General features: G+C 42.7%; 1 protein-coding gene across 1 annotated transcript; it reads left to right on the top strand.

The window, feature by feature from the left end:
• The first annotated feature begins 304 nt into the window (after positions 1-304).
• LOC149317667 (zinc finger protein with KRAB and SCAN domains 5-like) lies at positions 305-2,032 on the top strand. Its single transcript, XM_089518398.1, has 2 exons — positions 305-325; positions 1,427-2,032. Exons 1-2 carry the CDS (start codon positions 305-307, stop codon positions 2,030-2,032), a joined length of 627 nt encoding a protein of 208 aa, XP_089374524.1.
• The last annotated feature ends 11,263 nt before the right edge of the window (positions 2,033-13,295 follow it).

Here is a 13,295-nt window from a genome sequence, read left to right as displayed (position 1 = left end):
TGCCAGTGGTGGCACTCGCAATGCGCAAGCGGGCAAGGATGCCAACACCAGCTGATCACCAGCTGGCAGGAGGCCACCTTTGTTCTTGGGCAGGGCGGGGAAAAAAGTTTAAAGGGGCCTGGGCGCTTTAAATGTGCACATGCGCACTTCGCAGCCGGCAAAAGGGAAATTGCCAGCTGGTGCTAGACTGCCGCAGCTGCTTACTTCTCATGCGGCAAAAGAAAAAAAAAGCCGCGGTTTGGGCCGCCCGTGCGGAAGCTGCCCCTTCCTTTGCGGCGTCCTCCGAGGCGGTGGTATAGAAGCTATGGGTCCGAAACGGACCCAGGTGAGGCGTCTTCACTGCCCCCCGTGTGGAAGCCCCAACACCTGAAGCACGCCCCCAGGGCGGGCGGTCTGGAGGCTCCGCATTCAGCAGAATACACCTCCAAGACGTCTTCCCCTGCCCGTCTGTAGCCCGCCAATATGTCTTAAAATGCATTCTGGACTCATCTACATGGATCAAATAAAATTTTCTCACTTAATTTTCACAGTGAATTGTTCAAACAACATACAGGGTAATTGAGGCTGAATCCAGGCCTTTTTATAACCTCATGGGTTTAATCCAAAAAAGTGGACATTTATGTTTGAGCAAAATATCCAAATATTTACCATGGATTTTCCAGTCCTCTTAGAACACAGAGTTCTCATTCCTTTCTTCCAGGAGGCCTTTCTCTGGACCTTACCACACAGGACTCCTGGGACGGGATGAGAACGGTCCAAAAGAAGCTGGGGAAGGAATGGAACGAGTGGGGAACAAATTTTACTGCACACAGAAGTCCCCTACTCGTTCTGTTCCCTTCCATTCCCTTTCGTTCCCAATCTGTCCCAGAGGACTACGATTTTTGAGAACTGTTCAGAACAGTTCTCAAAAATCACCCCCTCTGGGACGAATTGGGAATGGAAGGGAAGGGAACGGAACGAGTGAGGGACTTCTGTGTGCAGTAAAATGCGTCCCCCACATGTCCCTCACACGTCCCTCACTCGTTCAAGGCCCCTTCCATTATGTTCTCATCCCATTCTGTGGAGCCCCTGTGCGATAAGGTTCATTCTCTCTCCTTAAGCTCCAGGAGTTGCAGCAGAACAACTTAGGGAAATCTTTACCTTGAGACAGAAGGAGGAGTAATAACTTTGGTCCTATTTGTGGCTTCATTGACATAAAAAACCAAAGATGGATGAACCAGATGTAGCTGGTCTTAAAGGAGGAAGGGGTCCTGACAGCATCAGGACTGAGAATGGTGGGGAATTCTGGGAGATGACAATCCAGAGATTTTTGGATGAGGAACTTCCCAGCTCAGACATACAACGGCAGTGCTTTAGGCAGTTCTTCTTTAAGGAGGGTGAGGGCCCCCAAGAGGATTGCAGCTGACTCCACCATTTCTGCCATCAGTGGCTGAAACCAGAGTGCCACACAAAATCTGAGATCCTGGAAGTGGTGATCCTGGAGCAATTCCTGACCATTCTGTCCCTGGAGATGGAGAAGTGGGTCAGGGACTGTGGGGCAGAGACCTGCTCCCAGGCAGTGGCTCTAGCAGAGGGTTTCATCCTGAGTCAGGCACAAACAGAGAAGGCGCCAAAAGAGCTGCAGGTGGGAGCATCACCTGGTGCAAAGGTCAAAAATCTTTCAGTAGTTCACTCTGAATTCCCTGCAGCAGACAATGCTCCATTAGACATGAGAAAGAGTCCCAAGTGGAGGGAGATCAAGCAGGAGTGTGATGAAGGGGCCTCCTTGCAAGAGGCTGGAATGATGCCAACAACGACTCTGTCATCTCTTCCTCCTCTTTCTGGTGGACCAGAACCAAATCAGAGCCTGGAGACTTTTGAGAAGGTGGCCATGTCTTTCTCCCTGGAGGAATGGGCCCTGCTGGATCCTGGCCAGAGAGCCCTGAACAGGGAGATCACGGGAGAGATCCATGGATTTGTGACTTCCCTTGCTGCCCTGCTGTCCTCCAGGAAGACCTGCTCAGCTGAGGGAGTGCCTGCCCAAATGATGTAACAAAATGAATTTCAACATGGAGAAATGCAAAGTACTGCACTTAGGGCAGAAAAATCAAATGCACATATATAGGATGGGTGACACCGGGCTGAAAGAGACTGCATGTGAAAGGGATCTAGGAGTCCAAGTAGACCACAAGTTGAAGATGAGTCAACAGTGTGATGTGGCAGCTAAAAAGGCCAATGCGATTTTAGGCTGCATCAATAGATGTATAGTGTCTAGAGCACGGGGAATAATAGTGTCACTCTATTCTGCTTTGGTCAGGCCTTACCTGGAATATTGTGTCCAGTTCTGGGCACCACAATTCAAAAAAATGTGGAGAAACTGGAGCATTTCCAAAGGAGGGCGACTAAAATGGTGAAAGGTCTGGAAACCATGCCCTATGAGGAATGACTTAGGGAGCTGGGGATGTTTATCCTGGAGAAGAGAAAGTTAAGAGGTGATATGATAGCCCTGTTTAAATACTTAAAGGGATGCCATATTGGGGAGGCAACTAGCTTGTTTTCTGCTGCTCCAGAGACTAGGACCTGGAACAATGGATGCAAGCTCCAGGAAAAGTGATTCCACTTCGACATTAGGAGGAACTTCCTGACAGTAAAGGCTGTTCGACAGTGGAACAAGCTCCCTCGGAGTGTAGTGGAGTCTCCTTCCTTGGACGTCTTTAAGCAGAGGCTGGATGACCATCTGTTGGGGTTGCGTTGACTGAGATTTTCTGCATGGCAGGGGTTGGACTGGATGGCTCTTGTGGTCTCTTCCAACTCTATGATTCTACAAAAGGGAGAACTTTGTGGGGACAGTTCTACTGAACTTTCCAAGGTGTGTGTGGCAATTGTGTATACAAGCCCATAGTCACTGGGGTAACTGGATTTTCCTCTCAGTGTAAGTCCTCTGTGTGGGGTTGCTCTTGATGATGACTCAGAAACTCAGTGAGTACAAAAGGTAGTAGCAAGATTGTTGACCTGAGTGCAACATAGACACCACACACCACCAACTGTGCTGGCTACCAATTTGATTGCATTCTGAATTCAAGGTGCTATTACTGCATGCCTTCAAGTCATTTCCAATGTATGGGAATCTTAAGGCAAACCATATGTGGTTTTCTTGCCAAGATGGGGCTGGAAAAGGGAAATGCATTGCCTTCCTCTAAAGCTGAGAGTGCATAGCTTGCCAAAGGCCACCCATTGGGTTTAAATGGCTAAGATTCAGATGTGAAAGTGCTCTAGTCACTCAAGACACTTCTGGCTTCCAAAAGCATATGCAATCCTAAATGTTTACTGAGGCACGTTACAGACCACCGGATTGCGGTGGTCTGGCTCCGCCTCTGCTTTCAGTGTCCGGGAGCCGCAGCGGCCAAACCACACGGCTTCCAGACGCTCCGAGGAAGGAGCGCGGAAATAGCGCTCCTTCCCGGGCCCCAGAAGAGACGCTGCGAGGTGCTAGTCGCGGACTCGCAGCATCACTTCCGGGGCACGACGTGCGGACGCATAGCGTCCGCTACATCAATATGGCGGCGGCCGTGTGGAACGGCCGCCACCATTTTTCACGGACTCTGTCCGTGATAGGGTTAGGGGCATCTGGAAGAGACGCCCTTTTTTCAAACGGGGATGTCCTCAGGACGTCCCTAATGGCGGTCTGTAACCCGCCTTAGACTAAACCAGGAAGGGCTTGTGGCTGTTGGCCATTAACTCAAATGGTTGACCCATAGCTATGTTGGATAGAGTTGATGGAGGCTGCTGTACATCAACCTATGGGGAAGTCCTTTTTTCTCAGAGATGATGTGCAAATTATTCATTGCCTAATCGACTTCAAATTTCAGGTGGGCGTAAGTGCATTTCAACACAAAATAATTGCCTCTCTATACCTGGAAAATTAGGGGCAGAATCTGTTAACATCTTACAGATAGCTAAGTTCTCCTAGGGAAGCAGTAGGATAGTCTTGCCCAATACTGAATAGCTGCAGCAGGTAAAAGTTGCACAAGCAAAATTCTACATGTGACCCCATTGCACATGTGATCCCTTTCACATCTCAAATTCTGCCTTGGGATATGGTTTGCTTTATGAAAGTGGCTGCCAAAGTACTTTCAATTCAGTCTCATTTGAGATTCAGAGACACTCTCTCCATCTCTTGCCTGACTCCTCAGCATAAGGAGGCCAACCCATTGTTCCAAGGCAGCTATTGAGCCATTTCTCATCTCACAGTATTACCCTCTGCAAACCCCCTTTAAGTCTCTATCTGCTACCACCTTTATTTTGTTAGTTCTTGTATGTACTGTATATGTGAGTAGATGCTTTGTATGATTGTAGATTCCCCATGATTACAAATTAAACTGAATTGAATCTGCACATGAGAGACCTACTTTTTTGGAACCATTTTACACATGCTCGATCCCCTGCTTTAGTTGCCCTAGACCTCTTGGCTGGTGTCAGTTGAGCTAATAAAATTCCCCTATTTAAAGTTCACTTGCGGTTGCCATTGTGGGACCCATGAATTTTGAGTAATATGCCACTCAGCAAAAGTACACTGGGCCCTCTCCTTACGTGGGGGATCCATTTAGGATCCCCCCACGTAATGGAAAATCTGCCTATGCTCAAGCCCCATAGGAAATAATGAGGCATGTGCATGTGGCAGGGCAGCTCTTGCACCATTGTTGTTCTCCCTGAGTGGCTTCAGTGTAAACTGGAAGCCGCATAAAATGCATCAGCGCATGGTGTGGGTGCACTGTATTGTGTAGCAAAATTGGTGTGCAATACTTTCTGCAGAGATTTATCCTGTCCAACCATAATATATGTAGGGGGTTAGACTCTGAGAAATGCACTAGCTTAAATTCATCTCTAACATTATTTTTGTCTGTGTGCACAGCTCTGTGCTTTCTGGTGAAACATTAAGGCAAATGTGTGCCTTCTTTTCCTCTTAGATAGTCCAAGACAGTTTAATACATTTTCTGCTATTTGTCAGCATCAAGTTTATGTCAGGGATTTGAAGGGTTAAAACACAGCACACAGGGAAATGCTTGATGTGTGTGTGTTTGGCCATGAGCATTCAGCAGAGTGGCATGGTTGATCAGCACAGCTGAAGCTCATTGGCTCAAGGTCACTTCAGTGCCCAAGTGCACATAGCCATGTATGATGAAACCATGTGTCTAGATTGCACAGGAGACACATGACATGGTTACACACCTGAACTCACTGGGTTTGGGAGACCACATGGTCTGGAGACTATATAAGCCCAGGGGTTGCAAGAGTGGGTGTGGGTTTGAAGTAGGAGTTGGATTGGTATGGTTTGGAGTTTTAGAGATCTGGTTTTGTATTATACCACTGTTAATAAAGAGCACTTTGGGGACTTTGTTTCTCTGGTGGTTTATCAGAAGAAGCTACAGCATCGTTTTGCTGTGTGTCCCCGGTGGTTCCTGCATTGCTGCAGTTCCTGGAAGACATCCAGTTGCTGTCATCCCAATTGGACTTTGGAGCCATGTTTCAGCTTCTGGAAATTTGCCAGCTCTGTTACAAGGGTCTGATTTAACCCCAGGACTCGTTGGAGTCGCTGACAGTGGTTGTTGGACCCCAGCAGTTGTGCTGACAGTTTAAGTCCAAGTCCCTGGCCATCAGCCATTTCAGGATAAACCACTAGTTGCATGAGAATACCTTACTTTCTTAAGTTATTCCTGCAGAATGTATACTTGAACTCTGCTAGGTGAGAGGCAAAAATAACTTTGCCTTTCGTTTACCAGAATGTGACTTTTGCCCAGACCTTCCCTCTTCACTGGTACTTGCAAACATACATAAACATTTTGACCAGACATTTGTGATAAAGTGAGAAAGATAGCTGATGAAGCAAACCGTGCATTTTAGTTCAACAAGTAATGCACAAGATTCATTGGGTGATTCATTTCACCCCCTTCAGCAAATAAATTCCCTGCAATAAATGATTTATACATTTTGTTATGAGCTCTAACATATCCCCAATATGGGATATTTATTTCAAGGTGCAGCGTATGCATTTTCTCATAACTTTGGTTTTCAGTTGTTAATGAACTGAAGATTTTTCTGGTTGGTATATATACCTATATCCTCTGGGTAACTTATTCTCTATTTCCCCCCTTTTTATATTTTTCTGACATCTTTGGTCAATTTTAAGTATGTCATAGAGTGAAAATCAAATTCAAGAATACTGATCAATCTCCACTTTCCAAAGGAGTATCTAATAATCAACAACATCTGTAAGGCCACATGTTCTCCACACTTGCACTGGTATATCAATGAAGGAGTGAAGGGAGTGTGTTGCATGTTCAAGTCAAATTGAAAGAACAGGAACAGGAACTTTAAAATTAATACCAAGACCTCTATGGTTATATTAGAGAACTATATTCTTGATTAGGATTTGCACCTTTCATTCCACAAACAACATAATTTGTCTTTAAATGCATAACATGTGGCATGACTAGGTAAAATTCAGCCTCCCTGATGTTACTGAACTACAGCTCTTATCAATCCTATACAGCACAGTCAAGGGCAAGAATGCTAGGAGTTACAGTCAAAAGCTGCTGCCACACTGCAGAATTAATATGATTTGACACTGCTTTAACTATCATGGCTCCATCCTATGTAATCTTTGGATTTGTAGTTTGTTGTGGCACCAGAATACTCTGATATAGAAAGCTAAATATCTCAAGAACTATAAATGCCAGATTTCCATAGCATTGAGCTATGCCAGTTAAAAGAGTGTCAAACTGCATTAATTCTGCAGTGCAGATGCAGCCAAAGCCATCCAAAGGATCACACCTTGCCCACAGATAAGCTCTTCTTCTGCATGGAATGGAGATGTGGATGGAAAAACTTCAGCTTGGTTTTTTCCTGTCATATTAAACTTTGTAAACCTCTGTGGGAAGAAAATTGTAAATTCTGGTTAACACTTTTTAAAATCCTATGCACCATTTGCACTGAAAAGCATAAAAAAATTAACCAGCATTATACGGAAAAGGTTTTACCCACTTGCCTTTTAAGTATTAAAGTATTAATTCCCACTGTGCCATGGAATCCCACTGGGTTACCTGGGGCAAGTCACACTCTTTTAGCTTCAGAGCAAGGCAATCTCCTCTGAAGAAATCTTCCTAAGAAAACCCTCTGATAAGTTTGTTTTAGGGTTGCCATAAGGTGGAAATGACTTGAAGGTGCAAAGCAACAACAGCTGTTGACTATACAAGGATTTAGAACCAAACACCTCAGAGATACTCCCTCAAAACCTAGGATCTGGAAGTTCTGCCTCTCCCACTATCATTTAAAACAAACAATAAAACAATTTTCAATTTTTGTCCATTCCAGATAAAAAGAAGCAGGCATGTTTTAGTAATTTTTAAATGAGAAACTGATATAAAATTTTAGCCACTCCTAAATAAAATCATTAGTCTGAGTTCTTCTGTCAGTCTCTAGACCATGATGCCAGGGATGGAAAGAATATTCAGAAATATTTGGAAATTGTTTTAAGAAATATTCTATATTTTTTGAGTGTTAGGAAACAGAAGAAAATAATCTTGGATGATGAGAATCTGTGCAAAATTTGCACATATGTTATTTATTTCTTTATCCTTTTGCAGAGAACACTATTTTCTGGATATAAAAGGATGTTTCTATGCAGAAAAACACCTATGTGAAAATTTTTGCACCAGATAAATCCCTAGTTACAAGTAGGCCTCGAAAACTGCATGGTCTTCAAAGATTGTTTCACAGCAGGGAGAAAATTGGGAAAATTACTCATTGCTTCCTTTGAGAAGAAATTTGAAGAAGAATTACATCCTTAGTCAACTCCCCACTCAATAATGGATCCAATGGAACTATTCTAATTGGACTTGCTGACAGGTCTTAGGCAAGTATCTTTGTGAAGCATTTGGTAGTGAAAGAAAATGTTCTACCATCATTTATTATTATCAAGTCATAAAAATGTATATGCTACCAGATGTGATACGTTACCTGAGAAACTCCCAGTGAGCATTTTTTTAATGGAAGCAACTGCATCTTCATTACAGTACTGTACTCTGCTCTCTTCCAACCAAGTTCTTCAAGAACACTTAATGGAAGTATTTAAGCCCTGGACTCTGTGGTTATAACAGCAGTCCACAATTTTTGAACATTATTGGCTTCCATCTCACAAGCTGTGGGATACACATTTAAATACAAACTGGACGGAGAAGGTAAGCTGTCGTTTCTTGAGATTTGGGGGGGGGGGTGCATTCTCGAAACAGTACTTTCGATGGGAAAGAAGTGTTGAAGTGTTTTTTTTATCATCACTTATCTCAAGATAAAATCATAAGATTACATTAATCAGATGGTTCCTCCCAGAGGAGCCTTTCCTTTTAACATGTAGAAGCCTTTCAGCCTCTCCTCAAGCAATCTTTTTTTTCATGTTCCAAAATTCCGAAGGTTGGAGAAAATTACGTATTATTTATCTTTTCAGTTCCACATCATCTTTGATACTACAAAGAAATGTAATGAAAAAGGGCGTCACTCAGAGAGGGACAATTGTGTATCCTTTTCATCAACTTTTCCAGGTGGTGCAATTTATGGCCTGTTTCCTTATAATATATTTTTGGGACAGGATGCTCAACTTTGCAGTGTAACAATGGAGGGATGTAGGTTGTAATATCTTTTTCAAATAATTCAATAAGAAGCACTGTTTGGTGTGTCTGTCTTTCTGTCTGAGTTATTTGACACATTGATACATCAGTTGACCATATCAAGGTAAGCCAGGGTCAGGGTTAGAAAAATAGAATCTGACAACATATATGCGAGACAAAACAGGAGGGTGTATTTTCAAGAGCTCTGAAACTGCACTTCAGTTGAGAATTCTGCTGCTGTCATACATGTGTGTAAGTTCCCTTACAGATGTGGCTGTACATTTTCTGCTGTGGTACAACGGATAGAGTTGTGTGAGCAGAATTTGACAAGTATAACCATTTCACATGGACCAAAATCGTATTGTAAGCCTGAAATTGTGTGTGTACACATGTGTGCCTTCAAGTCACCTTGAATGTGTGTGCCTTCAACTCACCTTCTGGGATCTGCAGTGTGGCCCAAGATAAACAGCACAGTATGCCTGGGAAATGATTAAAAATATTGTAAAAAGGCACTCTGTGTTTCCACGAACCAGTCCTGGTAAATGGTCTGGCTACAGTTGCTTCCGATAGCTGAAGATTCTCAACATTTGTTCAAGGTTTAAAGTGTGTACATGGCAAAGTTGGCTGTATGGGTGAATCCACACTGTAGAAATAATGCAGTTTGACACCACTTTAAATGAGATGGTTCCATCCTACAGAATCCTTGGATCTCTAGTCTTGTCTGGCACCAGCACTCTTTGGCAGAGAAGGCTAAAGATCTTGTAAAACTACAAACCTGTAGGCTCCATAGGATGGAGCTAAAGCACTTAAGGTGGTGTCAAACTGCATTATTTCTACAATGTAGATGTGCCCTCACTTTATTCTCCAATGTAACAATGAATAGTTCAGCAATTTTCTTCCTGCTATGAGAAAGTCTTCAAAAACCACAGTTTTTGAAAGCTATTCACAGTCCAGGATTTATTCTGCACAAAATTTGCATGTGGTTGTTTTGCACAGAAAACATTTTCTGCATGGAAAATAATATTTCAGTGCAATGCAATGGTTTTCTAGGAAAACCAACCATATGCAATTTTATGCAGACAAATACTGCATTTTCTGTGCAGAAAACCACATTTCTGCACTGAAATATTACTTTCCGTGCAGATTTTTCCCTGTTTCCTGTGCAAAACAAAACAGACAAAAACTGTTTGAATTTTGTACTAAATAAATACTGAACCGCCAAGATTCTATTTGTACCAGGATTCTTCTCTTCATGGTTTCTCAGCCCCTGAAAAACACATTTTTGACCATTTTCTGAATATTTTAAAATATTATTTCCATCTGTAGTCCACAGAGAAGTGGTACTTTATGCTTAGCTATTGAAAGTCCAGGTCTGAATTACCTTAAAGTGAAGAATTACATCCCTAAGGTGGACAAATCTGTCACTTTTGGTTTCTCCCATATTTGAAATTTCTTGATCTCAAGTACTCTACAACTTTAATATGAACTCTAAAATGTACTAGATTCTTATCAAAGAGACAAAAAATAAAAAAGGAGGCAGAGAAGCAAGCACAAAGTGTGAAGACATGAGATAAAATCTCAGTGATTTGACGTGAGAGGGCAACTTTGAATCTCTAGATCTTTTTCAGAAACATGTCCAAGATTTCAGATCCGAAATATGAAGCAACCAGACTGGATCTTCTTTGAATTCAATTGGATAACTCTAGAATACAGGTGCCTTACGCTGTCCAACCATATCTCTCTGCCTCTACTGCCAAGATCCTGGTCCATGACCTAGTAGTCTCACGACTTGATTTCTGTAACTTCCTCCTGGATGGGCTTCCTCTCTCCCACCTCCATTTTTTAATTTCTGTCCAGTATTCAGCTGCACGCATTATCACATCCACCCACCGCTCTGACCACATATCTCTTGTGTTGGCATCCCCCTCCCTTTCCGTATTCAGTATACACTCCTGCTGTCGACGTTTAAAGCCCTCCATGGGCTGGCCCCTCCTTACTTATCAGACCTTATTTCTCCTCACCTTCCCATTAGGGCCCTCCGTTCTGGTAGTCAAAGTCGGCTGTCCCAGCCCAGGATTTCCTCTGCCCCATCTAGGATTCGCCCCTTTTCACTTGCTGCCCCTCACTCCTGGAACCTTCTTCCCTCGCGAGTAAGAGCCATCACTTCTTTAACCAGCTTCAAAACGGAGTTGAAGACTGTTCAGAGAAGCATTCCCAGACATTGCACGATTGTCACATGCTATTTGATGTTCTTTTTGTTGCCTTTTTATTGAACCATTTCCTGTATTGCTATGTATTTTATATGTATTATCCTATTATTTCTTAGATTGTACGCCATAGGCAGGCTGTACAAATCTACAGCGCTATATAAATAAAGAATAATAATCATAATCATGATAATAAAACAAAACACTTATTGCCTGATGTTTCCAAAAGCAATAGCACAGCAGGAATTTGATTGTTTATCTGGTTACTAATGAGCACAGATCAATTAGTCGGTCAACTAAAGCTGGTGCTGCTAACTCTACTCTTCCTCTTTCTTTCTCTCTGTTGCAGTAAGAGGATGGTGATTATGCTTAGTGTGTGTGTGTGTGTGTGTGTGTGTGTGCGTGCGCGTGCGTGCGTGTGCGTGTGTGCGCATGTGCCTTCATGTCACCTGTTGACTTATGATGACTCCATGGATTTCATATGGTAATCACAGAATCTCTTTTCCTGTCATTTTCATCCATTGCTCCATGTCCTAGTCTCTGGAGCAGCAGAAAACAAGCTTGTTCTACCTTCAGCACCCTCCAAACATTTGAACAGGGCTATCATATAACCTCTTAACCTTCTCTTCTCCAGGCTAAACATACGCAGCTCCCTAAGTCACTCCTCACAGGGCATGGTTTCAGACCTTTCTTAGGCAAGGAAGACACAGAGGTGGTTCTTCGCAGTTCCTTCCTCTGCTTGTTTTCTGCTGCTCCAGAGAGCAGGACTCAGAACAATGGATGCAAGCTACAGGATAAGAGATTCCACCTCAACATTGGGAGGAACTTCCTGACAGTAAGGGCTGCTCAACTGTGAAACACACTCCCTCAGAGAGTGGTGGAGTCTCCTTCCTTGGAGGTCTTTAAATAGAGGCTGGATGTCCATCTGTTGGGGATGCTTTGAGAGTTCCTGCATGGCAGGGAGTTGGACTGGATGGCACTTGTGGTCTCTTCCAGCTTTATGATTCTATTGTATGAAATATTGTCTACAGCACCTACCATTTGTTGGTGATCTCCTTTCTAGTACTAACAGTGGCTGACCCTACTTAGTTTTCAAGATCAAGATTGTGATTTCCTGCATGGCAGGGGGTTGGACTGGATGGCCCTTGTGGTCTCTTCCAACTCTATGTTTCTATGATCAAGCAGGATCTGGTGCCTTTAGAGTATTTAATAGACCATGTCAGTTATTGCATTTCTGATACTTTAGTGAACAATTACAAGGATAACCAGAGACAAATTGCAGTGCAAAGAACTTTAATGTAATGATACCTTAAAGGCAAGCAGATACAACATCTTTGTGACTGTGACTGATTAACCTAATATGAAATCATGTTCTGCGTCTTTGCATTTCATGAGAAAGTTCAGTAGGCTGCATTCACATTGCAGAAATAATCCAGTTTAATACCACTTTAACTGCCATGGTTCCATGCTATGTAATCCTGGGAATTGTAGTTCATTGTAGCACCAGAGCTTGCTGACAGAGAAGATGAAATCTCTCACCAAAATAAAATTTCCAGAATTTCATAGCACTGAGCCATGGCAATGGATTACTTCTACTGTGTGGATGCAGCTATAGGGAACTATATCTTGACTTTAAGGGACAGCATGTTCCAAAGTAATATTTGACATTTGGATATCAATGTATTTCATACAAAATGTAACAAGATGCAGTTTTTCACACAATCTTTGTCTGAGGTGAAATGCAAACAAGGAGATTTTCAGTTCAGATTCACAGTGGTGATTCTTCTAACAAAGCACTAGAAAAGAGAATGCACTGCAAGAAATGTAGCTAAGGTGGGGGAGATTAGCAGATATTGAACATGCCAAGAAATATCAATGGGTGCACTAAAACCTGATGTTTCCTGTAAAGGGTTAATCTGTGGAGAAAATCTGGTTTCGGAAGAAGGATTGGGATGAATGACCCTGAGGTCACTTTCTATCCCCATATTTAATGAATAAATTAATGGTTTCTTTCTAACCCCACAACCCATGTATGTGATCAGTAGCCCATCAGCCACACTTTGAGGTCTCCCCCAAGAGACTCCTGTGACCTTTGGGACAGGCACAACAGCCTGAAGCAAAAGACTTTAAGTCTGTAATAATGGTTGTCCTCACATCTCATTTGTTACTTCCCTTCTTCTGTTGGCTCATTGTAATGAGATATGAGAAGACTAATTTGCTTTCTGCTTAAATCAAACATACTGGCCAGGCTGAATAAAATAAGTTCACAACCAACAAATTTGCACTGAAGTATGGTTTACTTGGGAAATATTTACATGACATTAATACATTAGTACAATGTGACTTTCACAGTGTACAGACTACTAGGTTGCAGATGGGGTTATCAAGGGGAGGTGGGGAGAAATAGAAAATGGGAAAGTGTATAAGAAAATGATCTTTATGCAATATT

Source organism: Sceloporus occidentalis, unplaced genomic scaffold (genome assembly GCF_023333645.1).
Source record: "Sceloporus occidentalis isolate IW3139 unplaced genomic scaffold, rSceOcc1.0.p SCAF_3, whole genome shotgun sequence".
NCBI lineage: Eukaryota > Metazoa > Chordata > Lepidosauria > Squamata > Phrynosomatidae > Sceloporus > Sceloporus occidentalis.
This window is presented reverse-complemented; position numbering and strand designations above follow the sequence as displayed.